Source organism: Stenella coeruleoalba (genome assembly GCF_951394435.1).
Source record: "Stenella coeruleoalba genome assembly, chromosome: 7".
Taxonomy (NCBI): Eukaryota; Metazoa; Chordata; class Mammalia; order Artiodactyla; family Delphinidae; genus Stenella; species Stenella coeruleoalba.
In genome coordinates this window covers 121450712-121477389 of record NC_137153.1, presented here as the reverse complement: position 1 = coordinate 121477389, position 26678 = coordinate 121450712, and the positions used below count along the sequence as shown (strand labels likewise).

Here is a 26678-nt window from a genome sequence, read left to right as displayed (position 1 = left end):
GCTTAAACATTAAACGTTTACACAGACGCCAGGCAAGGCTGTTTCTTATTTGTTCTGTGTTTTTCTTCTTAGTATTTTAAAGCATTTGCAAAGGACTTTACAACTGGAGAAGATTTTAAAGGTAAGGACCTAAGTGTTCTATTCTACCGTCCTAGATTCCTTCCCCCTTAGATAAATCTGTTCACGTGAGACTAGAACACGCCCTGGTTGGGTCTGCCCCTCACCCCGGCTTTGGCGCGTTTACATCGGCACATCGGCCCTTCCTTTACTGTAAGGGTTCAAATGGTCCTAGTTTCAGCGAGAATTCTTTCTTCTGTGCTTTGCCTTCCTTGGCATATACGGTGGGAAATTTATTTTCTTAAGTAAACTTTTCTGGAAAAAAGAAAAGTTTGAGAAGTGCACACATCACAAGGGCACCCCGATGAATTTTTGTCAGTGATCCCCCCCAGCTCCCCCCAGGAGCCCACAGTGAGGGCAGTCTGCCTGCCTCTGAACTTGGTGTAGATGGACACATGCCTCTGTCTCCAGGCCGCGTGCGTGTGCGTGGGGGGGGGGGGTGCCCCCCGTGGCCGTGTGTCCCTGGAGCCCACCAATTCCCACGCTGGTTGCTGAGGGGCCTCCCGGCATGTGCATCCACGGCCGTGTGCGCTCGCGCTATCGGGGCCCTGGGGTGGGACGGGCGCTCGGCAGGCAGACGCGGCCGTGACGGTGGGTGCCGCCCTGCAGGGCCGGACAGAGAGCCGCAGACGGTGCGGCACACGATGATCGACTTCCTGCAGAGCCACACGGACGAAGGCAGGCCTCCCGGGTGCCCGTCTTTGAACCCCATTCGGTGCGTAGTGCTGTAGAAAGGTGGCGCGCTGCAAGCTGAGTGTAATTGTGTAAAGTAGCGACTTGCATTAAGTGACGTGGGCACTGGTCTGCGATGGCCTTGAAAGCACTGAAAGCCTCTTTTCCTCTTCAAAGGCCCAGGGACGTTCTTTCTCTCATTGACAACAGCGGCGGCCGTTACGTGGCTGTCTTATTTGAAAGCAACAGCTCCTACGTTGGACGTGAGGTACTGTCTGCGCCTCTTCCAGTGTCGGGTCTGTGTCAGATTCCTGTGAGGCAGTAACTACGTCCGCCTGATCTGTCGTATTCTCGGGATTGGCGTTTGTGTTATTCAGCAGACGCACTGGTTACAGAGAAGCCTGTTGGGGTGAGGCTGTGCCTCCAAGGGGAGAGGAAGCAGCTCCCGAGTGCAGCCTGGTCCTCTGGGTGGGGGGCCTGGTCCCCCGGGGGGTGGCCAGGAGGGACTCACGGCAGACCTGGCCCTCGGGACGCGCGTCTTCCCTGAGGGCATTCTCTCTTTCCTAGGCGTTATTTATTTATTTATTTATTTTCTGGTGCGCGGGCCTCTCACCGCTGCGACCTCTCGCGTTGCGGAGCACAGGCTCCGGACGCGCAGGCTCAGCGGCCATGGCTCACGGGCCCAGCCGCTCTGCGGCATGTGGGATCCTCCCGGACCGGGGCACGAACCCGCGTCCCCTGCATCGGCAGGCGGACTCTCAACCACTGTGCCACCAGGGGAGCCCTCCTAGGCGTCATGATCAAGATCTTTTCTTTGCTGTGTTCTGAACTCCCAACTTTTTTGCCAAATCCCAGGTTCTGGAAAACAGTGTTTCTGTCGTGAATCTTTGCTTTGTTGTCACTTCACACGTGTGGGTCTGAAGCCCTTGCCTTTGGCAAAGTCTCAGTAAAATCCAGGTGCCAGGAGCCGGGCTGGAGGACAGGGATCCTTCACCCCGAGGTCTCCTAGGGATGAGAGAAGACACCTCACTCCGGAACTTAGCCCCGGGTGCCATGTTCCTCCCTCTGCTGGCCTCTCGACTGTTCCTCCGAGGTTGGGGCTCTGGGAAGGAAGGGTGGTGGTCCCGGTGGGGCTTTGGCTGCCAGGTGGGTGCCCGGTTCCTGCTCTCAGCAAGGCCCCTGGTTGGGACACGGCTCTGTCGCTCCTGAGAGAGAGGTGGTTCCGCAGCCGACTGTCCGGGCGGCACGCCTGGGGCTTGCTGTTAGTCTTTCACTCTCCTCTAGCTCCTGAGATGCCCCCCGGGGGTCCCACTGCCACTGCCCCCCACCACTGCGCCTTCAGCCTCAGCAGCCCTGGACTGGGCAGCTCTGGAGGGAGGAACGGCTGACCGGGGACGCTGTCAGCCTCCCAACGCAGGCCCCGAGGGTGGAGGGGAAGCTGGAGGCTGGGGCGCGGCCCCAGCTCACGTGGGGCTGACCGTCCCTGTCTGACGACTGAGGGCCTTGGAGGATGTGTGAGGAGCACAGCACAGACCCCTCTGATGGTCTGCTCGGTGAGGAGGCTGTAGTTCCTGCCGTGCGACAGTCGGGGGCCTGAAGGGGCCACAGAACAGGGATGTCGGTGGTCTGGCTTAGAGGGGATGAGCTGCGATGCTGTGAGAAGCTGCGTTCGTCAGTCCGTTTCCGGAGAACCCTGCCGTCCACAGCGAAGCAACCTACTTTCTCGTTGCCCAGGTGATCTTAGACTTGATTCCCTACGAGAACATCGAGGTGAAGAGAGCGCTGGGCTGGGATAAAGCCTTTCTGCAGAAGCTCGGTGTTTCTTCTGTCCCCTCGTGTTACTTGATTTACCCAAACGGGTCCCACGGATTAGTTACCGTGTAAGTAGAGTCTGGCTTCAGGGATGTTTGTGACGCCACCGACACCCCCAGCCCCTGGGCGCTCACTGCTGTGTGGGGTGGTGGGGGAGACCGGCTGCAGGCCCCACACGGGCGCTCGCCTTGCTGACACCAGCAGCACCATCGTGAAAATGCCGCTGGCCTCTGCGCTGGGTGCCTGCGCGCCCGTAAGGTAAGCTCGGCTGGAGAGGAAGCAAGTTGAGGCGCGGCTGGGAGAGCGTCACAGGCGGGGAGGTGAGCTGCCTGCCTGGCCCCGCAGCCTCACGCCGGAGGCCCCAGGCCAGCCTCGCCCGCGGCCCCGGAGCTCTTGGCGAGGCACCGCGTGTGGACACGGCGGCGAGAAGGCGGGCGCTTTCCTCCCTCGGGGCTGCTGTCTCAGTCTCTGGGAAGTTTAGCTGGGGCACCGAGGGTGCTGCCCCCAGGAGCCTCAAGCATGCCGTAGTTCCTTGGGTGTATTTTCTATTCTTTAAAAAAAATGGAATTCAGGGTAAGCCAGGAGGTCTTACCGGGGGCGCCCGGCTCTACAGCAGACCTTCCTTGAGCAAACTGCTATCTTGTTTCGGAGAAAAGGCTCGTTTTACATTCAGAGCGTCACCTGTGCACCCTCAGCATTTTCACATTCAGAGCGTCATCTCTACACCCTCAACATAAAGTGACGTTGATATTTTTACCAGTAACTGCTGCGTTCTCCTTTGGGGAATGAAAATAAGCTCTGGACCCTTTGGGGGGCCCCTGAGCTACCTGGGGAGGGCACAGTAACGGCCTTCACAGCCCTCCACTCTCCGCCAGTGGAGGGGCCACTCTGCAGTGCCCAGGAGCCACCGGGCTGTGAGGAGGGGCTGGGTGCTCCTTCCCCCTCCCCGCCCGGCTCCGGACGCCCACGCGGAGCTGGCAGCCTGTGGGCAGAGGATGTCGGAAGCACAGGGTAAAGCTGACCTTGGCAGGTGCCGAAACCAGCGTAGTGCTACGATTCATTTTTGTTGGGTGGGGATGTTATGTGCTCAGGTGGGGGGCCAGCTCCCCGAGGCCCGGGCTTTGCCACCATCCCACCCCGCCCAAGATACCTGCAGGAGATGCCCAGAGAATGGCTGGGCTGGGTGGTGCACGTCACCCTGGAGTTACAGAGGGAGGGCTGCTCTGACCCTGGGGCCACAAGGCGCCTGCGGACGGGGGCCGGCCCGCCGAAGCCCGCCTCCGAGCCCGTGCCCTGCCCTCCTCTTTCTCGCAGCGGGAAGCCTCTCCGATCGTTTTTCTCCTCTTACTTGAAGTCATTGCCGGATGTGAGGAAGAAATCGCTTTCATTGCCTGAAAAACCAAGCAAAGAAGACACCTCTGAAGCCGTGGTGTGGAGGGAATTTGACAGGTGAGCGAAGCTGCCGGGAGCGTGTGGCTGGGGGTCCGGGGGTCACTGCAGGGCCGCTCGTTCAGAAGCCCGCCAGCCGCCCGCCAGCGCTCGGGGATTCTCTGCGTTGCCTCCCCGGGGTGGCGTCCCTCTGGGGTAGGAGCCAGCATGCGGGAATCTACGTGAAGAGAGAGGCGCCCACACTGACCTTGTAGCGTTTCCTCCCAGGTCGAAGCTGTACGCGGCTGACCTGGAATCGGGGCTGCACCACCTCCTGAGGGTGGAGCTGGCAGCCCGCAGGTCCCTGGCCGGGGCCGAGCTGAAGACACTCAAGGACTTCGTCACCGTCCTGGCCAAGGTGCATGGGCGTCTGGACTTGACCACACGACCTCGCCCGTCTTCCACTCACCCAGACGCCTGCCGTGTGCTGGGGGCCTGCGGGGCACAAAGCTCCTGGCCACGTGGAGACGCCCGCGCACTCGGCGGGGGTGGGGGGGGGCGGGGGGATGGGGACTGGGCAGGGCAGCGCCGCGGTCAGAGGGCCCTGCCGGCTCGGGGCGAGCGGTGCCCGGGGAAGGCCTGAGGGCCAGCAGGACGAGCGGGGAGTGGGCAGGAGGCCTGTGCGTCGGGAAGCTGGGAGGAGAGGTGGGGAGCGGCGGGCCTCCGGGCAGGAAGACGGCTGCGGCCTGCGGTGTCGTGTCGGGTGGGCCCTGGGCGGGGGGCACACGGTGGCTGCTGTGTCAGCTCACGTTTAGAGGGGAGCGGCTGTCGGGGTTGCATTCCTGCCAAGAACTCATAGCTCCAGAGCTGCAAGTCCAGGCTTGTGGTGGTTTTCTGGGCCCAGAGCCCCTGCGCTGGGCAGAGGTTGGAGCAGTCGGTCATCCCTCTTCCCTGGGAGTGGACCTGGGCCCCTGTTCTGTTGGCCCAGCAGCCCTGGCCGTGGCCCTTCCTCTCTCAGGTCTCTCTGAGGTAGCCCCGGCCCTAGACACGCCCTGCGCGCTGTTGGTCTCCTTTGGTCACCTTTGGGCTTGCGCTGGCTACGGCAGCTGTCTCCAGAGGCCACCCTTCATAACACTGTTGTTACCTAAGAGATAAGGAAGCTTAATTCTGAAAGGTTTCCCTTGCCACGTGTGTGCGGTCCCTGACAAGGTGCTTCACAGCCAACACTTCCGCTGGTCAGGGTTTACTCACGCTGTAAGATCTTTGAAGAAACTCAGGAAGTCGAATTTACGTTTAAGGGAATAAGGAGTCACCTGATTTGTTTCAAATGAATAAACGGAAGCTGTTTAGACAGTTCTCCTCACGCTGCGCCCGCAGAGGTCGGAGCCCCCCACTGTCCTCGTTCCTTAGGGACGCCCCCCCCGCCCTCCGCGTCGGGACAGGGGTCTTGCTGCGCACGTGCCTCGCGTTCTCTGCCCTCGTTCCAGTCCAGCGTCACGCTGGAGGGCTCCACACGTGGGCAGAGCCTGTGAGTCAGATCAGCATAAATTATTCTGAATAACTTTTCTACCCTTTACTTAAACTTTAAATGCTGGTCCGCTGGTCATGGTGCCCTGGAACCAATGTTGGCAAGACCCAGAGTTTGCAGAGCTGAAGATGCGATGTTTCCGCTCTGGCTGTCCCTGTAGCTGAGGCAGCGACATCTGTCCCAGCGCCGTTGTTAGTACGGCCTCAGCCCAGGCTTCTGAGAGCTCTTCCAGCCTTGAATTTGCACATTTCATTGGCAGCATCTAATCGAAGTTCATCACAGAAGGACTGCAGGACCGCTGGGATCCTTGCACTCGAGGCCTCCCGGGCCGCCAGCGCGGCCTGAGTGTCGACGTGGAGTTAGCCAGCAGTGGCACTTTGCGTGGAAGCCTCAGGGGTGTGCATACCTTTTCCAGTTAGTCTGACAGTCAGAGCTGGCAGCGGGGGAGGCGAGGGAGTGTCAGGACAGCGGGCGGGATTAGCGTGAATTACCATGAGGAGCGTGGGATGAGTAGGCAGTGATTTCAGAAAGGCCCACGAGCCCTTGACAACGTGATGAATGAGGCCCCCGGCGGCCGTGTGGTCCGTTGTCGTGAAGTGGCCGCCGGGCCTGAGGACGCGTGGCTGTGTCCCGGGTGCCGGGCGGTGGTGGAGCTGCAGGAATGGGGTCCAGTGCGGGCTTCCCCTTGTCTGTGTTCTGGGGAAACTCTAGTTCCCCCAGAGACCCCCACCCCTGTCCTCCGTCGGAGCCTGGGTGGACTGGAGACGCTTGCTCCCTCCAGCTGGTGGGTCCAGGGCAGGGCAGGCCCGCTCTCCGCCGCTGGGAGGCCGCGCCGTGGGGGCCGCTTCCCGACCCGTCCTTGAGTGTGGTCTTCCCTGCTCAGCTGTTCCCCGGGCGGCCACCGGTCAGGAAGCTGCTGGAGACGCTGCAGGAGTGGCTGGCCAGCCTGCCCCTGGACAGGATCCCCTACGACGCCGTCCTCGACCTGGTCAACAACAAGATGCGGGTGAGGCAGCCCCTTCGACGAGCATGGGGGACCCCGCACCTGCCCTCGGCCGATGCACCGCCAGTCTCCCTCCCCGTTCTGCAGCCCGGTTTCTACGGCAACCTCCGGCTCCCTCTGCCTGGGTCTGGGACAGACAGCCAACCGAGACGGTGGGGCTTTTGTCAGGCAGTGAAGCATTAGGGTTTGTTTTCTGTTTTTTTAGTGAACTCATCTAGAGTTCACACTTAAAGTAGTGAATGAAGGTGATGGGTCGAGCTGCCGTGCAGGCCGGGCGTGCAGCCAGGGTCTTGGGCCGGCGTCGGTGGCCGCAGGCTCCAGGGCGTAGGCTCCCCGGGGTCTGATTCCAGCGGCCCTGTGGGTGCCGGTTTCTAGCCTTGGCCTCTGCTCCATGGGACCTGAGCCGTGTGACGGGGAAGGTGGCCGAGAGCAGGGGCTCAGACCCGCAGGGGCCGGGCCTGTGCAGTCACCCGTGGGGACCGAGGGGCCGGGACGCCCGCGGAGCGCAGTTCACAGCCCCACTTCTGGGCTGTTACAGCCCTTCGGCCTTCAGCTCGCTGCTTGTAAGGTGAAGGTCCTATTCATTCACATGGAGAATTGCCTGACAATTGAATTTTTTTGTTATTAGTCTTCTCCTATGAATCTCATTGTAACTAATTCTAACTTTAAAACAAAATGGGTGTCAAAAAAGCAAAAAGGCTGGGTGTCTTTATGCTGCCTAGGGCTGCTTCATGAGGACACAGGTGAGCTCTTCCCTTCTCCCCAAGGACTGGAAAAGAACGGGCCACGTTTCCGTATCTTGAGAACTCTTTTAGTAAAATAGAGACTTTTTTTTTCTCTCATTTATTCGTTATTGGATTTAAATTTACACACGGTGAGATGTACAGTTGAAGTTTTGAGAGACGTGCTCCCTGTGTAACCACCGCCCAATCAAGACTGACCACATTCACCAACGTTTTTTGGTTTTTTGGCTGTGTTGGGTCTTCATTGCAGTGCATGGCTTTCTCCAGTTGCAGCTACTGGGCTCTAGGCGCGCGGGCTTCAGTAGTTGTGGCTCACGGGCTCTAGAGCGCAGGCTCGGTAGTTGTGGCGCACGGGCTTAGTTGCTCCGCGGCACATGGAATCTTCTCTGACCAGGGCTTGAACCCGTGTCCCCTGCTTTGGCAGGCGGATTCCTAACCACTGCGCCACCAGGGAATTCCACCACCAACTAATTTTAACAATTCAATTATCTCTTATTGTTTTCCTACCCCCCCCCAGATTTCTGGAATATTCCTTACTAATCACATAAAGTGGGTTGGATGTCAAGGAAGCCGACCAGAGCTGAGGGGCTACACATGTTCTCTGTGGAAATTGTTCCACACTTTGACTGTTCGAGCTGGGACCCATCCAAAAGCGCTGGACGGCACAGGTGAGCTGTCCCCACCTGGGCCACCCGACACGGGTGCTGCGCCACCGCCTGCCGGGGCCGCCCCGAGCTCACGCGGAGGGTGACGTGCCTTAAGGGGGCCCGGGTCCATTCTGAGGAGGGTGGAGGTGAGCGTCTTTTCTGGAGGTCTGCTCAGCCCCCGTGCCGGCTCGGGGTACCGGAGCCGAGTCCCCACCCTCTTCCCTCACGGCCAGGGCCTGGCTGACCCCTGGGGATGGGAGTCATGGGCGGGGTGAGGGAGCGCTGGCCAGGAGCGCCGCTCGGTGTCAGCGCCTCCTTTGCTTTAAAGAACACGGGAGTAAATGAAACACATTTGGAGAAGCGTGTGGTGACCTGGTGTTTCTAGCAAGTCACCTGGAGCAGCGCGCGCTCCTTATCTCGCGGCGTCTGTGGGGCGGGCGCTCAGGTGTGGCCTGACCAGGGTCTTCGGCTTCGGGTCTCCCAGAGCCTGGGCGCAGAGTGCTGGCCCGGGACGGTGGGGAAGAGAGGAAGAGACACCCTCCCGACACTTGCGCCCCACATGGGGGGCTATCCTTCCTCGCCGTGTGGCCTCCCCCTAGGCAGCCGGCTTCATCGGGGCCCTCGGTGGTGTTAAGTCCGTCACCTCTGCCATGTTTGTTCGTTAGAAGTGAGCCAGTAGGCCCACGAGGGTAGGCGATGACACAGACGTGGCTACAGGAGGTGGGACCACGTTTATATCCCACGCAAAGCGCTAAAAAACGTGTTGGATTTTTGGATCCTCTCTGGACTGCGTTGTGTGTGTGCCTCTCGGTTTCAGCGGGCCCCTGACAGCCACGGGAACGTCTGCTTTTAGTTCCGTATCTTATTTTATTTTTTATTTTATTATTTATTTGTTTGTTTGTTTATTGGCTGCGTTGGGTCTTCGTTGCTGCGCGCGGACTTTCTCTAGCTGTGGCGAGCGGGGGCTACTCTTCGTTGCAGTGCGTGAGCTTCTCATTCCAGTGGCTTCTCTTGTTGCAGAGCACGGGCTCTAGGCATGCGGGCTTCAGTAGTTGTGGCACACGGGCTCAGTAGTTGTGGCTCATGGGCTCTAGAGCGCAGGTTCAGTAGTTGTGGTGCACGGGCTTAGTTGCTCCGTGGCACGTGGGATCTTCCCAGACCAGGGCTCGAACCCGTGTCCCCTGAATTGGCAGGTGGATTCTTAACCACTGCGCCACCAGGGAAGTCCTAGTTTTGTTTTTTTAATCATTCAGGTTCACTGACGTCTGTATTAAGTCAAAGTGAAGTTTTGGGACCCACACTGTCCAAATATTCTTTCCAGTAAAATTGTAAAATTCTTTTAGAGTTACCTTTTGCTGTGTAACAAACGAACCCCAGACGCCGTGGCTTAAAACAACCACCAGGTTTTTGCTCATGGTTCTGGGGCTCGGCTCTTTGGACGGGCTCACCTGTGGCCTCGCTCAGGTGGCGGCGGCTGACTGGTCTAGACTCAGAAGGTCGGGCTCCCAGGCAGTGCCAGCTCCCCACGGGGCATCGCCACATCCGGGTGGGGCCTTGGAGTCTGGGCATCACTTCCGCCACAGCCTGTTGCTCAGACAGGCCTCATCCAGCCCAGGTTCATGGTGGGGAGATAGAGGCCGCCTGTCGGGGAGAAGCAGCAGAGGGGCATGTGGCGTCTTCAGACATCTCTACCACCCCCGGCCCTGCTCCAGGTGACGTTGGATTTCCACTCCTCCGGGGTCTAGTGGGAGAGGTGGGCTTTCAATCGAAAATTCTCTTAAGAATCTCACAGCAGAACACGTAGGGTGTGTTCAGGAGAAAGCTCGGGAGCCCAACAGCAGGTGAGATCAGAGCCTCAGCACTGCCCGGCGGGACGCCGGCCGCGGCGCTGGAGCCCACGTCTGAGACGTGAGCCTCAGTTGTGCGGAAAGTTCTGCTGAGAACGGGGAGACACGTAGAAGGAGGTGGGGACAGCAGGGAGGAGGTCATCGCCGGGACGCGCTGTAAAGTCCCGCAGCACCGATGCCGGCAGAATGAGGGCAGCGGGATGACAGAGCACACAAAGAAGGAGGTCTCGAGTGCGCTTTCTCCTCGTCGCGCAAATGGAAGCAGTATCCGAGGAGTCTGTCTCACGCCGAAAGAATTGGGTCAGACTGAGACCCGGATTATGTCTTGGGAGGGTTTTCCTCCTTGCTGCACGCTTAAGCCCCATCGACTGAAAAGCCTGCGCGGCCCCTAATCCCCACAGGTAGGGGTTTAGGTTCTTGTCCACTTTAAAGATTAGGGTGGCCCGAGCGTGCAGCGGGTCGGTGGGGGCGCGGGAAGGAGGATTACCCCGCCGGGCGCGGCAGATGCCAGCCACAGGCCCGCAGCGGGGACGGCAGCGCCCGGCCGACAGTGAGGCCGCAGCATGTGCACGTGGCCTCGGGGCTGGGTGCCCCCTGGCTGCCCTGGGAGACACTGGGAGCCCGGGGCAGGTGGCGGCGTGCGGCTTCGGGCCTTCTCTGAGCGACCCGAGCAGGACCGCCGAGGCTGACGGCCCACGAGGCCTCTCCGGGCGGGTCCGGCTTCCCGGGCGTCAGGACCGCACCGGCCACAGAGAGAGGTGGCTCGTGAGGGCTGCCGTTAGGAGGGGCTCAGCCTCCAAAACCGCGTCGTCGTTTTTTCCAGTTATTTTGCTGGATTCCTTTCAGTGCTGACATTTAATCTGCTTTCATCTCACAGCCTCTTGTTCGCACGCCCAGTCCCCCGTGTTAGTGTCTGGACAGGACTCTGGTCCAGGCCTGTGCTGCTGCCCCTCTGCCATCCTCAGGGGTCCTCCTTTCGGCGCATTGCAGGCTGCGTCGTCCTGCTCTTGGGGACGTTGTTTTCTGCAGACGTCTTGCCCCTCGCTCCCAGGGCCTTTACTCGGCACCCGTTGTCCTCCCGTTAGGGTGTGTGTTTACAGCCGGTGATGAAAACCGTCTGTGTGGCTGGTAGATGCTGGAGGGTTTCCTCACACGGAGGGGCTCGGCCTCTTTGAAAGAGTGCAGACCTTCACCAGCCTGCCACCCCGTCGCTCCCAGAGGGAGCCCCAGCAGCTGACCAGCCCGTGACCGTCACTGCCCCTTTCGTGGAAGATCCGCCACAGGGCGGGGCTGGCAGCAAGCCCGGAGGCCCCTCCTAAGGCCTGGTTCGTGCTCGGGCTTGTGCTCTGCAAGGATCCCCAAGCAGAGCAACTGCAGGTTCCGAGTGAGCGGCTGCCACGCCCGGCAGGAGCTCCGGGGTCCGCGTGTAGGGCGGGGAAAGTCGCACGTGGGACTCAAGCCTGGGGCGAGCCCGGACCTCTGGGCGTGGGGTAGGGGCTCCTGGCAGACCTAATAGCTCCAGGGCTCTGGCTCGTTCTCCTGCGGGCCAGCGCACGTCCTGGAGTGGCTCCGGCAGCTGGACACAGGCGGCCGTCCGCTCTTGGGTTGCGCGCATCTGGCGCGGTGTCGGGGCAGCAGCCATCTTGCGGTCGCGGTGGGCGTCTGGGAAGGAGCCGTCTCTTCCCGTGTCCGTGCGAGGACCCAGGGGGCTGGCCCGCGGCCTGTATCAGGCACTCAGCTCGTCCCTGGCTCCCCCGATGCCACCCCAGGCCCTGCGGTTCTGGTGGAAATAGTCCGACATGCTTTGGTCCCTCCGCAGGGTTTGAAGACGACCCCCAGGCAGTGCTGCAGGCCATCAGGAGGTACGTTCACGTCTTCTTCGGGTGTAAGGAATGCGGTGAGCATTTTGAGGAAATGGCTAAAGAATCGATGGATTCCGTGAAAACCCCGGACCAGGCAATCCTCTGGCTTTGGAAGAAGCATAACGTGGTCAACAGCCGCTTGGCAGGTGAGCGGAAGCCACTCCGCGTGGCCTGTGCCTGGGTGCGGAGTCCGAGCTGTGGGTGGCGGGGATGGCACCTGAGCTGCGCCACCGCCCTGCCTGCCCGCCACGTGCCAGCCTGCCTGCCCGCGGGGCTCACGGCCGGGTCGTCTGCCCTGACCAGATGTCAGTTTCCTGGTGACGTTGGCCAGGGAGCTGCCAGAGACAACAGCCATTCCCGTCTGCCAGTCCCCGGCATTCCAGATTGTTCTCTCACTGCAGGGCTCCCAGGCTGCGTGGAAACGGAAACGTCTGTCCCCCTCGGTAGCCCGCTAGGCCCCTGAGTAAATTCGACAGTGGAAGACTTGGAATATAATTAATTTTCAGTAAGGAAAATTTTAGCGTCGTTAAAACCTGCTCTCAGACCGTAGACCAAACTCCTCAGGGTGGTTTTGTTTAAAAAAAACTAGGGCGCGTGTATTTTCTCAGAGTTAAGTAATTCAAACTGTTCCTAAATCAATGGTAGATTAAAATTAGGCTTAAAAATAATCCACTGAGAAATAAATCTTACTAGAGATGAATAGAAAATGCCACTAAACTATTGGTTTTTACTTAATCCACCGTATCATAAAAACATCTTACAGCTAAAGCACTAAAGAGAATTGGTTTTCCTTTGGACTCGGAGCTGACCGCCGCGGCTCCAGTCACGTGGCCGCGGCCACTCGCGTTGGCGGCTTTGTCCTTTGCCTTCGGCTGCAGGTGAAGGCACTTCCGCTGTGGCCCTGGTACAGACGGCTCCACGGCCAGGGCGTCAGTCTGCCCGCCCTCTCAGGGGCCGCGTGGTGACCCCGTCCCGGCAGTGCTCAGCCCCAGAGCAGCCGGCGAGACTCCAGCCAGGCTGCCGTGTCCGGGCGCCGCCTTGTGCCCCACGAGGTGCTGCGCCAGAAAGGCGCCTTAGACTCTGCGCGTCCCCCCAGCCCCCTCGGTCCCGCCTCTGGCCTCGGGGTTGAGGTCCATGCAGTGCTGCGCCGGACACACTCTGGCATCTCCTCCCGTCTCGGGGTGTGAATCCAAACCCCCCGCTGGATGCAGACCCCAAAGGGGCGCGCCCAGGCCCTGAGTGGTGTGCGTTGCCCTCCAGCTTCTGCCCAGCCGCGGCCCGTCATGTGCACGGCGAGCGGGCCGGAGGAGAGCGCCTCTGCCGAGTCAGGAGGCCCACAGACTGACCGATGCCCTTTACGTGTGCTTCCGGAAGCACTCTGAGGTGGCGAGGCAGCCCCAAGTCGGGTCAGCGAGTTCCAGGAGCCCGGAGGGCCACGGGCCACGCTTGCTGTCAGCGGGGCCTGTGGGAGCCGGGGGTCCGGGGCTGTCACAGCCTCGCAAGTGGAAGAGAAACAGGAGTTTGGAAGTGCAGCTGCGAGTGCGGGGGCTTCGTGGCTCTGCCTCGAGGGCTTGCCCCCCAGTCGTTGGCTGACAGCCCAGGCAGCACTCTGCCCATGGGTGTCGAACGAGGGAGCGAGGGAGGGCAGGGGAGAGGGTCCCCTCGGCCCGTCCGCATGCTGAGGGAGCACCTTGAGGGAAGGGAGGACAGCGGAGGTGGGGGCCCCTCGAGCAGGGCTGCGAGGTCAAGGGCGTGGAGCTGGGCACTTGCCAGCCCGCTTGGGTGTTTGGGGCGGGGTCTGGCCAGGTGAGTGGTGGTGCCTGAGTGTGGACGGCTCCCTGTGCCGTGGGCCGGGAATCCACCAGAGGGCGTGAGGGAGGACGCGCGGTGCTGCGCCGGCAGCTGTGCAGGGAGGGCGCGTGGGAGGGGAGCGTCGTGTGGACCCCACTGGACGGTGGCAGTGGAGACCGTGGAGGGAGAGGGCGGTAGTGGGCAGGCAGGAGGCACGGGGGCCCGCGGCGCCGGGGTGGGCGGTCAGGTGGCCGGGAGGCCTCTTCACAGTGGCCCTTCCTCCTCACAGGCCACCCGAGTGAGGACCCAAAGTTCCCAAAGGTTCCGTGGCCCACTCCGGACCTCTGCCCGGCCTGCCATGAGGAGATCAAGGGCCTGACCAGCTGGAACGAAGGCCAGGTGCTCCTGTTCCTGAAGCGGCACTACAGCAGCGACAACCTCGAGGACAAGTACTCCTCGGACTTGGGAGACGCTGGTGGAGGCGCCCCGGCCACGGGCGCGGAGCGGGCCGGGGGCCATGCTTCCCCAGGGCAGCCGCCGGCAGACCAAGGTGCCGAGAGTCTCCGTCCTCCCGGCGTGCTGCCCCCCAGGCCTCGCCTGTCAGAGAGGTCGCACCAGGCGCTGGACGTGAAGCTCGGGAGTCTGAGCGGGGCCGAGGGCCGCCGGGGGGCGGGGGCGGGGGCGGCCTTCCTGGGGACGGGCTTCTCCAGCCTGGACATGAGCCTGTGTGTCGTGCTCTACGTGGCCTCGTCCTTGTTCCTCATGTTAATGTACTTCTTCTTCCGGGTGCGGTCCAAGCGGTGGAAGGTCAAGCACCACCACCCATCCGTGTAGGACGCGGCGAGGCCGCGGAACCGCCTTCAGAAAGCCTGCAGCTTTAATCTTCAGATCAGGGATTCGGTCAACACTCGGACCTGGTGTCGCCTCCATGGCGCCCTGTGCTCCCCCACGTGCTCTCCCTGCAGGGGCCGCACCCGGCACGTGGCGAGACTGTCTGCACTCCTGGGGCCCTCAGGTGGCGCCTTGCACAGATCCTGGAGCGGAAAGCCTTGTCTGTTCTTACTCTTCCGGGTCTGAAAAAGAAGTGGGGAGGCCAGGCCCCGCGAACAGAGCTTTGCCGCCCGCTTTCAGCTCGAGTTGCTAGACTGCAAGGCCTCGCTCTGGGATCTGGAGAAAACGCACTCTCTTCCCTCCCCCGCTGGGGCCTCCGGACGCCTCCCCTTCCCGCTGCTCCTCGAAGTCAGTGATCTCAGTGGTTCACTCGCCGCTTGATTGTTTCTGCTTGAGGCAAGAGAACATCTCCGGGCGCCAAGGCAGCTCCGGACCGGGGAAGGGAAGCCCCTTAGTCAGTCGTCCCGGGCTCTGCAGACGTGGAGATGAGAGTGTGGAGGGATAGGGGGGCCGGTGGGTTTGCGGGGCAGGGTGGTGCCCCTCTAGTCTCCAGGGGCATCGTCTGTGCTTGTTAATCTGGTGACCAGAGGCCGTAAGCGAATCCCAGTCTGCGTCCACTGTGGGAGGGGAGGGCCTTTGGGGAGGGGGCTGCCTTCAGGATCTCTGAAGAGATCCTGTGTCGTCATCCTCCAGCACCTGCCAGTCCCCGTGAGAACCTAGGGCTCGGTGTGAGGGAGCCGGTGGCGCCCGGGGCAGACTGTGGTCTGGGCCAAGCTCCATTTGCCTGGGGCTGTCTCACCGTGGGTCCTGGTGCAGGGCCCCAGGGCCCCAGGGCCCCAGGCTTCGATGATTAATTTTCTAACATTGAATGGTTTTAACACATTATTTGTAAAACCCAAAACATTTGGAAGTAAATTTGCCTCTGAAAATGTAAACAAAGAAACAGAACAAACTATGGCAGGGAACGTTTCCTTTGAGATCCTTTGTGGCTTTGTTGGTTTGTCTCACAGGCTCAGATGTACCCATGTGCGCGCGCCTGCGCGTGTGTATATGTCTGTGTGTGTGACTCTGATGGTTGTAACAGTGTTTCCTACTCTGCCTGTTCCAGTTGTGTGTTTACTAAGTACCGTTGACCATGTGACCATGTAACGCGGATGTGACCGTTGCAGCTTAGGGAGAATAGGGGGCTGATTCCTTGGACAACTCGCAGGAGCTTCGTGGTCACCTTCAGTGGGAGGCGTGGTCACCTTCAGTGGGAGGCGTGGTCTGGAGGCCTCCGGGCAGGAACCTGCTCCCGAGCCGCCGCTTCCCCTGCACTTCTCTGCCGTGAGAGGTTTCTTCTTGTTTGACACTTTTTTAACCCCTGGGAGCCTTTGTGTTTTAAAAGCCAGGAGCTTGTCTTCGTGGCTAAGTTGTGTGCCTGGGTTACTGAAGACACCTGTTGTTTCTTTGCAACTTGAAAACCGGGCAGATTTACAGAGAACCGAAAGGGAAATACTTGGAACCGTTAATTAAACTGCCTTTTGGTTTGTATTGAACGTCTTTTTCTCCCCTAAAGGCAGTTTCTTTCGACAGTGGGAACTGGGTGGTTTTGCAAGTGTCCCGTCTTATGTACGTTACAGAACCCAGCTGAAGGGCGCCGCTGGCTTCCGCGTTTGTAATAATACTGCAGCTTGAGGGGCAGTAGGTCAGGGAGAGGACATGCCAAGGTGGCCCACGGGCGCTGTGTCCCGTCGCTGATCAGAACTGGACGCTCCCTCTAGGCAAGGGTTAAGTTCTGTTTTCTAAAGTTGTAAGTATTGAGACTAATGAATATAATAGTTCGGTAATTTAAATGTATATTTATTTTTAATGGAAGGATTTTGATTAAAAAGAAGCTAATGGACATGGAAATGTCGGTGAAATTTCTTACCTGCAAGGAAAATGAACATTTTGTATTTAAGTAAACTATAACGTGCACATTTTAAGAATAAAGAAATCCGATGTTTGGAAAAATTGTAATTCTTTTGAAGTGAGCACTAGCTCTGCAAGGGATGCGGTGTCGGGCGGGAGTGTCAGACGAAGCCTCCTCTCCCTTCTCGGGTGTGTGGACAGGACGTCTGAAATCCCAGAATTTCTTGTATTGAACCAGAGGCTTTTTGGAAGATGGCCCAAGGGTCAGGTGGAAGGTGAAAGATGAGAAATCGATGATGAATGATAGATGGTCTTCTTGGAGCTGAGCTAGACTGAGTGGGCTCAGGACAGCACCCTTCCTCCCACGAGAGGGGAGACGGGATGGTGACTGCGATGGGTGTAAATCCTACTCACAAGGCACCAGAGAGGCCCCCCCCTAGGTGAGGGAGCTGCCAGACCTCGGCCTTCCCTGCGCACCACTCTCCTGGGCCGCCCCACTCCTGCCAGGCCTGAATGCCCAGCCTCGCAGTCGGCCACCAGGTTTGCCTCATGCCCACGGCTTTGCCCCAACACCTGTTTGCTGCCTCCGGTTCTGAACTGTTAAGTTATTTTATTTATTTATTTATTTTTGGTTGCATTGGGTCTTCATTGCGGCACGTGGGCTTTCTCTAGTTGTGGCGAGCTGGGGCTTCTCTTGTTGCGGAGCACAGGCTCTAGGCTCACGGGCTTCAGTAGTTGTGGCTTGAGGGCTCCGGAGCACAGGCTCAGTAGTTGTGGTGCACGGGCTCAGTAGTTGTGGCGCACGGGCTCAGTTGCTCCGCGGCATGTGGGATCTTCCCGGACCAGGGCTCGAACCCGTGTCCCCTGCATTGGCAGGCGGATTCTTAACCACTGCACCACCAGGGAAGCCCCTGTGAACTACTTTGATTTCTTCTCCCGCCTCCCCCGCCTTGCTTTGGTCGAGTGCGGCTTCAGGGGCGTTCTCTTGACTGCAGTTTCTGTGAATTCACCTTCCCAGCCGGTCTGTGCCCCCGTCCGGAAAGGGCACAGGCAGCCGCTGGCACTGAGTGACCGGCAGGCACCCTGCCCCCCAGCCCGGTCTGTGTGGTGCCGGTGTAGGCTTACCATCGGGTAACCCCTGTCACCCAGGGTCTTGGCGCTCACGGCTCTTGGGTCCTTCTGAGTAGTTTCTGTTGGGGCGCCCCAGCTGCCCTTCCTCCCCGCTGCCCTGGGGGAGTGGAAGGGGGCTGTGGCCTGAGACCCGGGGGCATTGTGTGTTGGGGAGGTCGGGCGTGCAGAAAGTTCCTCCCGCCTAAAGCAACCGTTGAACGGGGCAGCACCTGGAGCTAGAGCCTCAGTAGGAGCCTGTCTGGAGGCCGATGGGGCTGGAGAACCCTCGGCCTGGACGCTGCCTTCCAGGAGGCCGGGAGCAGGAAAGAGCAGGAACGGCAGGGTGGAGCACCCGCTTGGGGCGAATCCCCAGCCCTCGGGCCGGCCTGGAGCTCAGGGCGCAGCCAGCTGCTGCTGCCGCCCAGGCCTGGCGGCGGAGGGGATGGGGACGCGGCGGGGCGGGCCGAGGGACCGGGGACCTGGGAAGGGGGGCGGCGGGCGGGGGCGAGGGCGGGGGGCGGCTGTGCGCCTCCTTCAGCACCGCGGACAGCGCCCGGCCCAGAGGCTCCTGCGTCTGGCCGCTCTGCGCGCACAGGGACGCGGGGAGGGTCAAATCCTCCCGGCGGGGGCGGGGGTCGCAGAGGAGGAGGAAGGAGCGCTGACCCGCACCACTTGGGCCCGGCCTGGCCCCGCGGCCGCGATGCTGCTGGAAACGGATCTCGAGGGCGACCGAGATCGGCCCGGGCCCCCCGCAGCCGCCGCTCTCTGCACCTTCAGCGGGACTAGGGGTAAGAGCCCCGCCTGCCCGCAGCCTCCAACCTGGGCAGGAAGACCCGGAGGGGAAAAACAGCAGGGTCGGCAGAGGCAAACAGAGGGACGGCAGGAAGGAATGGGTGCAGCACACCAAGGGCAGGGAGGGAAAGAGTCTGGGGAGACCTCTGGCAGGACATGAGACGGGAACCGGGGTGAGGGGACGGGAGGCTGGCAGAGCCCTGAGTGGGCAGAGGGCCTGGAGCTCCCTGCGATGGTTCGGGAAGACTGGACCTGCGCTCTAGTGTCCGTGGCTTTTTGCGGAGAGCCCCAAGAACAGAAGGGACCTCATAGGCATTTCTAGTGGGGAGGGGATGGGCAGAGAAAGGGCCGCCGAGTAGATCCAGAGACCCCACGCGTCTCAGCTCCCACACACAGCCCAGCCCGGGCCTCGCCAGCCGGCCCAACCGCGCGGCACCGAGACCCCGAGGTCGGCCCACTGCCTAAACCGCCTCCCCAAGGGCCATTCGATCGCAAGGACGTTGGGAAATAATGGAGGCATTGTTGGCCAGCCGGCCAGATGCCGAGCGCATGGGCCCGCCCGCCCCTTCCCCAGTCGGACCACACATGGCTCCTCTCAGGCAGGCCTCTGCAGCAGCTGACACTCAACGGCCGACACCCCAGCGCACCCAGCACCCGCTCAGCTCCCCAGATTGCACGCTCCTCCTCTGTCCCGGGGAGCGAATGCAGCACAGAGTGAAGGGGCAGGCGCTGGCGGCATGGGGCTTTGCTCAGACGGAGACATGGGGTCTGCTCAGAGCTAAGAGGAGCTGTGCTTTTCCTGCCCAGGTCCTTCCAGGCCGGCCTCCAAATTAAAGTGTGCAGACCGGGCCACTGGAGGCCAGGCGGAGGCAGGGTGAGATGGGGCATTACTGCGGGACTCCCAGGTGGAGCTTCTTGGAGGGTGGCGTCCACCTCTAGTCCCCCAGGGCTTCCTGGGGTCCCTGCCCTCGCCATGCCCTGCGCTGCCAGGGGCCCACCCTGCTGTGTGCTGACTGTGGGTGACTGCAGGGGGTGGCCTGGCCTGTGGCCAGGTGCTGGATGCCCTCTGGGGTAGGTGCGTCTCTACCTGCAAGGATGGTGCGTTCCCGCAAGCTCACCTGTTTGGACTGGGGGCAGGGTGTGGGAAAATCGGGCATGGGGGCTTTCTCCTGTGCTGGCAGGGGTGCTGGCGGGTGGAGGGACGTGAGAGTGGATCCCGGCTTTCCCAGCTCCATCCCTCCTGACCTGGAGTCTTGGCTTCATCCTGGAGTCTGAGCCGAGGACACCGGGTTTCCCTCCGGAGACTCACCCTGCTTCCCTGCGCCCACTGTGGGCTGCAGTTCCAAGGGTGGGGCCCAGAAGCTGCTCAGAGCGGGAAGGTTGGGTCCAGCTCCTGGTGGCTTCGCTGTGAGCCCTTTGGACGCCACACTCACCCTCCCTGGGTGTTGGGTCGCGCTCACGCGACCAGACATTGTGACCAAGCCTCCCAGCTCGTACGTAGCCTCTCACGTCCGAGCCTCAGCGGCGGTAGGACCCGGCTCCCTCCCTGACCCCCAGCCTGCCCGCGGGCTTTCACGCCCGAGCCCCAGGCCTCAGCCCTGAGCCGGCGCCGGGGCAGGAAGCTGCCGGGCTCGGGCAGCTCCGGCCCGGCTCCTCCCCTGAGCGTCCCCACCCTCGGGCCGGGCACTCGGGGTGGCGTCTGGGCACAGCAGTTCTCCGCGCAAAGGCGCGCGGAGTCCGCGGCCGCCACCGGCGCGTCTCGGCGACCCCGGCCCCGCCCCGCGCCGCGGCCCCGCCCCCCGCCGCTCCGCCTCCCCGCGGCCCGAGCCTCCGGGCCCCTGGGCGGCCCGCGGGCGCAGCGCCCAGCAGCGCCGGGAGTCGTTCAGACGCCGGCCCGGGGCCTTTGAGGCCGTGGTCTCGCCGGGCCCCTGGAAAGTTCAGGGCCGGAGAGCCGCGGCGCCGGGCGGCGGGAACCCATGGAGGCGCGCGGGGAGCTGGTCCCGGGCCGGGAGTCGGCGGGCGGCGACCTGCTGCTGGCGCTGCTGGCGCGGAGGGAAGACCTGCGCCGAGGTGGGTGCCCGGGCCGAGCGGCTGCACCCGGGAGGGCGGACCCCGTGGAGACCCAGAGGTCCTCGCTCCCTTCCCGGCCTGGCCACGGAGGCGGCGGGAGCCGGGGAACGCCGGCAGGAGTAGGTGCTAGGTCCCCAGCACAGCACGACCCAGCAGCGAGGCTGCCTCTGGGCCCCTGGAGCTGTGTTGTCGGGTGTTTGGTCGTGGTGCCCAGGCTGGGGAGGGAGGCGGGCCTCCGGGTCCCAGGAGCGGTTCAGGAAATACTCGCCCTAATCGGGAGATCGCACAGAGAACAAACGTGAGACCCAGTGACGACGGCGTAGGAGGATCTGCAGCAAGGCTGCCTGCACCCAGACCCTACACACTTTCCAGGGGAAGAGAGTCAAATGCAAGGGCCCGCGTGGAGCTGGACCCCGGCCGTAGGACACCCCTAGCTGGGGTCTAGGGGTCTGCACTCACACGCACCTGCTCTGTTGGCCCACTCGGGGCTGGTCCTCCTACAGGAAGGCCCCCGACTTCCCGGTGGCACCAGTCTCGCCCCCAGCGCCTTGGCTTCCTGTGAACTGGGATGGTTCTCCGCGGGCTTCCAAGCAGGCGGGACCCGCAGGATGGAGATGGAGGTGGCCCTGGAGGGGCGGGGAGCAGCAGGGATGGAGCAGGTGGGAAAGGGGTTGCATCCAGGCTGCGGGGTCTCATCCGCCTCCTACTTACTTATTTATTTATTTTCCGAAGGTTCCTGGGAGGGGTGGCCACAGGGGCTGGGAGGAAGGGGCGGGAGGGCGGAGAGAGAGGAAGGGAGGGGTGCGGGCTCTGGGCGAAACGGCTCAGGAGAGCCGGCGGGGATCGGCGGGCGGGCGCAAGGCTCTGCTGCGCCTCGCCAGCGCGGACGGTAGGAGACCCCGCCAAGTCCGGAGTCGCCATGCAACGTAAGGCCCGGGTCGCCAGGGCTTCGCGAGAGTGCGAGGGGCGCGGCGGGAGCGGCTTTTGCCCGACGCGGGCTCCGCGGGTAACACGGCCGGGGCGCTGTCCGGGCCGCGGTGCTGAATCCGCGCTGCGCGGGCCTGTCCAGCCACCAGCTCTGTGCCGGGTGTCCTGGCCGCCCTGCCACCGCCGCCCGGGGTTGGGGGGTCAGGGCAGGCGGCAGATCCCCAGGCTCCACACCCAGGGCTGCGGTTTTGCCCGACGCGGGACCCCGTCCTTCGTGGTTTCCTGGGGCTGAGGGAGGTCCCTCTCCGGCCCTCTCGCCGCTGCCAGGCCAGCCTGGGGCCGGAGGAGTCCGCCGTCAGTGAGGTGAGCGTGGTGCGGTGGTGCTATATTTTTGTATGTTCCAGTTCCTGCTCGTGGCTCTCTTCCCTCCAGAGACCTTTTCTAATGTAACAGGGAGTCCTCACCCCCTGAGCACCCTGCAAAGCCCCTCGTGGACCTGTGGCTCCCTGCGTTTCCCCAGCCTGCTTCCCCTGGAGGCCTGCAGGCCCAGGGGAGCAGAAGCCAAGTGTCTCTGTGGGGAGGGCAAACTGCCTACTGTGAGCTCAGGCATCCACGTCTGAGCATGAGGACAGAGGGTCCACGTGTCCATCCACTCACAAGTACCCTCACAGCCGCCCAGAGACAGGGAGGGCAGCAGTGCTTACTCTGGTGGCCTGCAGACAGGGCCGCGGGGCCAGGCAGCCACCCCTGCAGGGACCCCCTAGCCGCCATGAGGCTTAACTGTGCAAGTGATGAGGGCAGCTGGGTGGCGGATGCCCCACGACCCACACGTGCCTGGCCTCCAGTGATGGTAAGGACCCGTTTTCCAGCCCAGCCTCTAAGAGAGCCCCTGGGGTGGGGGTTTCATTTGAGCTCAACGTGCGTCCTTCATGAACTGGAAACATTTTGCAGTTGAAGGTATCTGGCCTAATGGGATGGCCTGGGCACCTTCCTGCTCATGGGCAGGTTTCTAAACCTAGTTTCAGTTGTCGTGAATTTCAACTGTGCGCCGGGCTGTGGACTTCGGAGTCATGCACTCCCTGAACTTGGGGAGCTAGGCAGCCGCTCAGGCTGGCCGGGGAAGAGGGTGTGCGGGGAAGGGGGTCTCCTGGCAGCCCGGTCCCGGGAGCTGGGGGTGGGGGAAGGTGAGGCCTCTCCCTCTCTGTGTGGTGCCCATGACCACTGGTGGCTCCTCTGCCTGCAGAGATCCCCCTGTGTGCTGGCTGCGACCAGCACATCCTGGACCGCTTCATCCTCAAGGCTCTGGACCGCCACTGGCACAGCAGGTGCCTCAAGTGCAGCGACTGCCGCACGCCGCTGGCCGAGCGCTGCTTCAGCCGCGGGGAGAGCGTCTACTGCAAGGACGACTTCTTCAAGTGAGCCGGCTGCCGCCTGGGAGGGAAGGGCTGGCTGCAGGCTGCCCAGTGGAAAGGAGGTCGAGAGCGGGCCACCCTGAGGGACTCCCCCGGCCCCCACAATAACCGAGTCTGGAGCCCCGAAAGCCCCCATCCCCAAACCCCTCCTTTTCCCCAGGCAGGGGGCTCTGGGGCCTCTCCGATGGCAGCTGGGCTAGCACATGAGCAATTTTTTAAAGTAATTAATTTTGTGAATCATTGAAGCAGTCGTTAAGAAGGTAACCCCAAGTTTGTAGCGCTCTATTGGACTGACTCCCTCTTCATCTTGATCTTGTTTTTGTCCTTAATGCTGGGGATGGGGCGCCTACCAGGATTCACATTCCCCTTCCAGCACAGAGGACCGCCGTGCTCCCCGGGGCCTCCGGATCCCCTTCTCGGTAGTCTGTGCGGCTCTGCTGGAGCTGCCGGGCAGGCGACCAGGGGCAGGGCCCGGGGGGAGCCTCCCTCCAGAAAGCGCCCTGCGCGGAGGCGCCGCGTTAGCTGCTCTCCTATCCGCCCGCCGCGCTGAGCCGCGCCCTGTGCGTCCCGCAGGCGCTTCGGGACCAAGTGCGCCGCGTGCCAGCTGGGCATCCCGCCCACGCAGGTGGTGCGCCGCGCCCAGGACTTCGTGTACCACCTGCACTGCTTCGCCTGCGTCGTGTGCAAGCGGCAGCTGGCCACGGGAGACGAGTTCTACCTCATGGAGGACAGCCGGCTCGTGTGCAAGGCAGACTACGAGACCGCCAAGCAGCGAGGTCAGTGGGGGGGTGGCGATGGTCCCCGGGATGGGCCTGGGCAGGGCCCACCCTCCCCTTTCCTCGCCTGCAGAATGGGGCTAAGGCCAGTCCGGATCGGGCGCGGAGGGATCCTTCCCCTCCAGGGTCCTTTGCGAAGCATTCACCACGGGGCGAGAAGTTAAGCGCCTTCCCACCCCCAGGCCCCGGAGCTGGAGTTGGCGGGAACAAGTATCAGACCCGCTCCGGGGAAGCCGGGGTCTGGGGTCTTAGTGGCCGCCGCCCTTGGGAGCGCAGGGCTGTTGGTCTGAATTATGTGGATTAACTTTCCGCGTCTGAATTATCTTCCTAAATCCTTGACCGTGAAGATCCGGCCCTACCCGCACCCTTGGAACAAAGAGGAACCCGGGGGGTGGTGGGGGGCACTTGTCAGCGAGGGGCCGAGGCTGGAGGCGCCTGCGCCCCGATCCAGGGCCGCGGGGTCCCTAAAGAAGGCCGCCGCAGGGCCGCCCCTCGCAGGGCCCGGACGCCCCCCGCCGCGTTTTCTCCATCGCTCCCCGGCGCCCGCGTCCCGCGAAACCCGCTGGCCTCCGCGGCCGAGACGGGCTGTCGCAGCGGCGGCGGCGGCCTCAGTGGCCCCGACGTCCGCGCGCCTGGAGGGGGGTGGGACCAATGGGCAGCTGCAGGAGCAGGCCCAGGCTCACGGCTCCCCGCGGTGCAGAGGCCGAGGCCACGGCCAAACGGCCGCGCACGACCATCACGGCCAAGCAGCTGGAGACGCTGAAGAGCGCCTACAACACCTCGCCGAAGCCCGCGCGCCATGTGCGCGAGCAGCTCTCCTCTGAGACCGGCCTGGACATGCGCGTCGTGCAGGTCAGCGCCCGGCGCCCCCCGCCCGCCCTGCGAGCCGCTGGCCGACAAGGGCCACCCCGGGTCCCAGGGCGCCGGCCACTCACCCGCCCCCGCCCCCAGGTGTGGTTCCAGAACCGCCGGGCCAAGGAAAAGAGGCTCAAGAAGGACGCGGGCAGGCAGCGCTGGGGCCAGTATTTCCGTAACATGAAGCGCGCCCGCGGCGGCTCGAAGTCGGACAAGGACAGCGTCCAGGAAGAGGGGCAGGACAGCGACGCCGAGGTCTCCTTCACCGGTATGGCGGGCGCGGGCGGCCACCTCACCCGCGGCGCCCAGAGCGGCAGCCCCGAACGGGGAAGAGCATTGGGTTGATTGACCGTAGGGAGCCTGGAAATTTGAACGTCCTGGGTCCTGGCCTCTTTAGCGTCACCTATAAAGCACTCGTTTATAGACCCTGGTCCCCCATCCCCAAGCCCTGTGGTTTGGCCACTGAGGACCACTGCTGTTCCTCTGGAGGGGGACAGAACCCCTGTGACCCGAGGGCCTGTCCCTCTGCAGGCTTTGTCCTGGTGGGAGGGTGTGGACGGTGTCTTTGCCCCGCGGCACTTGCAATGATTTTTAGGAAGGGGGCAGCACAATTTGGGGGTGATGAAAAGTCCGAGCTGCTTGGAGTTGGGGGAGGGTCCTCTCCGGAACCCGATTATCTCCTCCCAAAGCAGGAAGACCCCCCCCCTTAATGTCCATCCTCAGAGAGTTTGTACAAGAGACTCTGCCAGCATTTGTGACCTTAAGCTGCTCACCTAGCCTCTCTGGGACTTAACTTGTCTGCATAATTGGGCAACCTTGGGATCGTACTGGAGCCCCGGGCGCTGACTGGACTATTCCTGGCCCTGATCCCACCAGGGGAGCCCACCATTCCTTAGGCATCAGGTGGGATTGAGCTGAACAAGCTCAGGGGTGGAAGGGGTGAGAGACTTGGGCTGAGCTGTCGTGTGACGTGGGGCAGGTCACCCCTGCAGGGGGCACTGAGCGGGGCCAGAGGTGGCGGACGGTGGGCACCGAGCAGTGCCCTCTGCTTCCGCTGCAGATGAGCCAGCCATGGTCGAAATGGGCCCTGCCAACGGCCTCTACGGCAGCCTGGGAGAGCCTGCCCCAGCCTTGGGCCGGCCCTCGGGGGCCCCAGGCAGCTTCCCGCTGGAGCATGGAGGCCTGGCCGGCCCGGAGCAGTACCGAGAGCTGCGCCCCGGCAGCCCCTACGGCGTCCCCCCATCCCCTGCTGCCCTGCAGAGCCTCCCTGGCCCCCAGCCCCTCCTCTCCAGCTTGGTGTACCCGGATGCCGGCTTGGGGCTCCTGCCCTCGGGAGCCCCAGGGGGGCCCTCACCCATGAGGGTGCTGGCAGGGAACGGACCCAGCTCTGACCTCTCCACGGGGAGCAGCGGGGGCTACCCCGACTTCCCTGCCAGCCCCGCCTCCTGGCTGGACGAGGTGGACCACGCTCAGTTCTGACTGAGACCCTCGGCCCCACCGAGCACCGGACACGAGGGGTCTGGGCAGCAGCACGGCCCCTGGCTGGGGGTGGTCTGAGCTGAGCTCTCCTGTCCCCAAAGCCCTGGACCCCTGCAGGACGCAGTGCCACCGGCGGGGGACAGGATGAGGACTTAGGGAGGGCCCCCCCCGCAGCCCCCTCCCCTAGGCAGAGGGACTCTCCAGGCTCCCGTCTGAGAAGCTCCTCCTGGGACAGGGGCCAGCCCACCTGCCGGCCACTCAGCAAGCCTTGTTTCGTAGGCAGATTTCTCCCTTCATCGACCAATTAACCGAGTGCTCGCTGCAGTGTCCAAACAGGAGCTGTCACACACACACACACACACACACACACACACACACACCCAAGGCCAGGCCTTCACTCCGCTCTGGGGCCTCTGCCCCGACCAGCACAGCCCTCAGGCCGGAAGATGCTTTAATTTCTAAAATTAAAAAAAAAAACATATTAATTGTGCTTTCATTTCCCAGGCTCCATATGTCTGAGTTCTATAGCCCCCTGCCCCCCCCCCCACCTTTAGGTCAGAGATTGGCCTGTCTGGCCAGGCAGGAGGCCACACCTGTGCCCTTCCTGGTCCCTCTGGGGGCCTCCCAGCCACCAACCCCTACCTTCCCCAGGAACCTCCTTACCCCTCTCCCCTGGGGCAACTGGCTCTAGATATTCCCGTACTTCTGGGCTCCACTACCCTGGGGTGGGGGGAGATGGACTCCTTAAGCCCCTAAGGAGCTCCCTACCAGTCACAGCCGCCCCCAGGCCCTCAGCGTCCAGGCTAAGCCCAGGCCCCCGATTTCCGTTGCCAAACAGCCCCCAGTTCCCCCTCTCCACGGGCTCCAACTGCCGGAGGATTGGACGCCCCGCTGGAGAAGGCTGGAGCAGGGGCTCCGCGGAGCCTGCGCTGCCCTCCTCGACAGATGCTTTGCTGCCTGCCGCCTGCCACGGACACAAAGGCTGGCTGGGTGTGAATCCAAGTTATTCCTCAAGCCTGCATCCCACGCTACCTGTTGGTTTTGTGACCGTCCCCTGTCTTTTATTTATTCTCTGACCATTGG

The 26678-nt window shown here is 62.5% G+C and overlaps 2 protein-coding genes across 2 annotated transcripts in view; both read left to right on the top strand.

The window, feature by feature from the left end:
- The window catches only part of QSOX2 (quiescin sulfhydryl oxidase 2), a 29211-nt gene extending 12952 nt beyond the window's left edge, over positions 1-16259 (top strand). Inside the window, exons 3-12 of the mRNA XM_079927621.1 lie at positions 73-121; positions 727-832; positions 967-1057; positions 2524-2669; positions 3916-4050; positions 4258-4387; positions 6381-6503; positions 7761-7911; positions 11557-11745; positions 13680-16259. Coding sequence (XP_079783747.1) covers positions 73-121; positions 727-832; positions 967-1057; positions 2524-2669; positions 3916-4050; positions 4258-4387; positions 6381-6503; positions 7761-7911; positions 11557-11745; positions 13680-14224 — 1665 coding nt within the window. The 3' untranslated portion in view covers positions 14225-16259. The remainder of the gene's footprint in view (positions 1-72; positions 122-726; positions 833-966; positions 1058-2523; positions 2670-3915; positions 4051-4257; positions 4388-6380; positions 6504-7760; positions 7912-11556; positions 11746-13679) is intronic.
- Positions 16260-19705: 3446 nt separating this feature from the next.
- LHX3 (LIM homeobox 3) lies at positions 19706-25898 on the top strand. The gene is made up of 6 exons (XM_079927622.1): positions 19706-20146; positions 22317-22488; positions 23059-23261; positions 23962-24113; positions 24213-24384; positions 25177-25898. The coding sequence occupies exons 1-6, from the start codon at positions 20053-20055 to the stop codon at positions 25593-25595; spliced, it is 1212 nt and encodes a 403-aa protein (XP_079783748.1). The 5' UTR covers positions 19706-20052; the 3' UTR covers positions 25596-25898.
- The last annotated feature ends 780 nt before the right edge of the window (positions 25899-26678 follow it).

Coding starts and splice junctions, on each gene's coding strand:
- LHX3 (XM_079927622.1), top strand. CDS start 20,053: ATGGAGGCGCGCGGGGAGCTGGTCCCGGGCCGGGAGTCGGCGGGCGGC. Junction 20,147..22,316: donor GAGGGAAGACCTGCGCCGAG/GTGGGTGCCCGG, acceptor CTCTGCCTGCAG/AGATCCCCCTGTGTGCTGGC. Junction 23,262..23,961: donor CGAGACCGCCAAGCAGCGAG/GTCAGTGGGGGG, acceptor CCCGCGGTGCAG/AGGCCGAGGCCACGGCCAAA.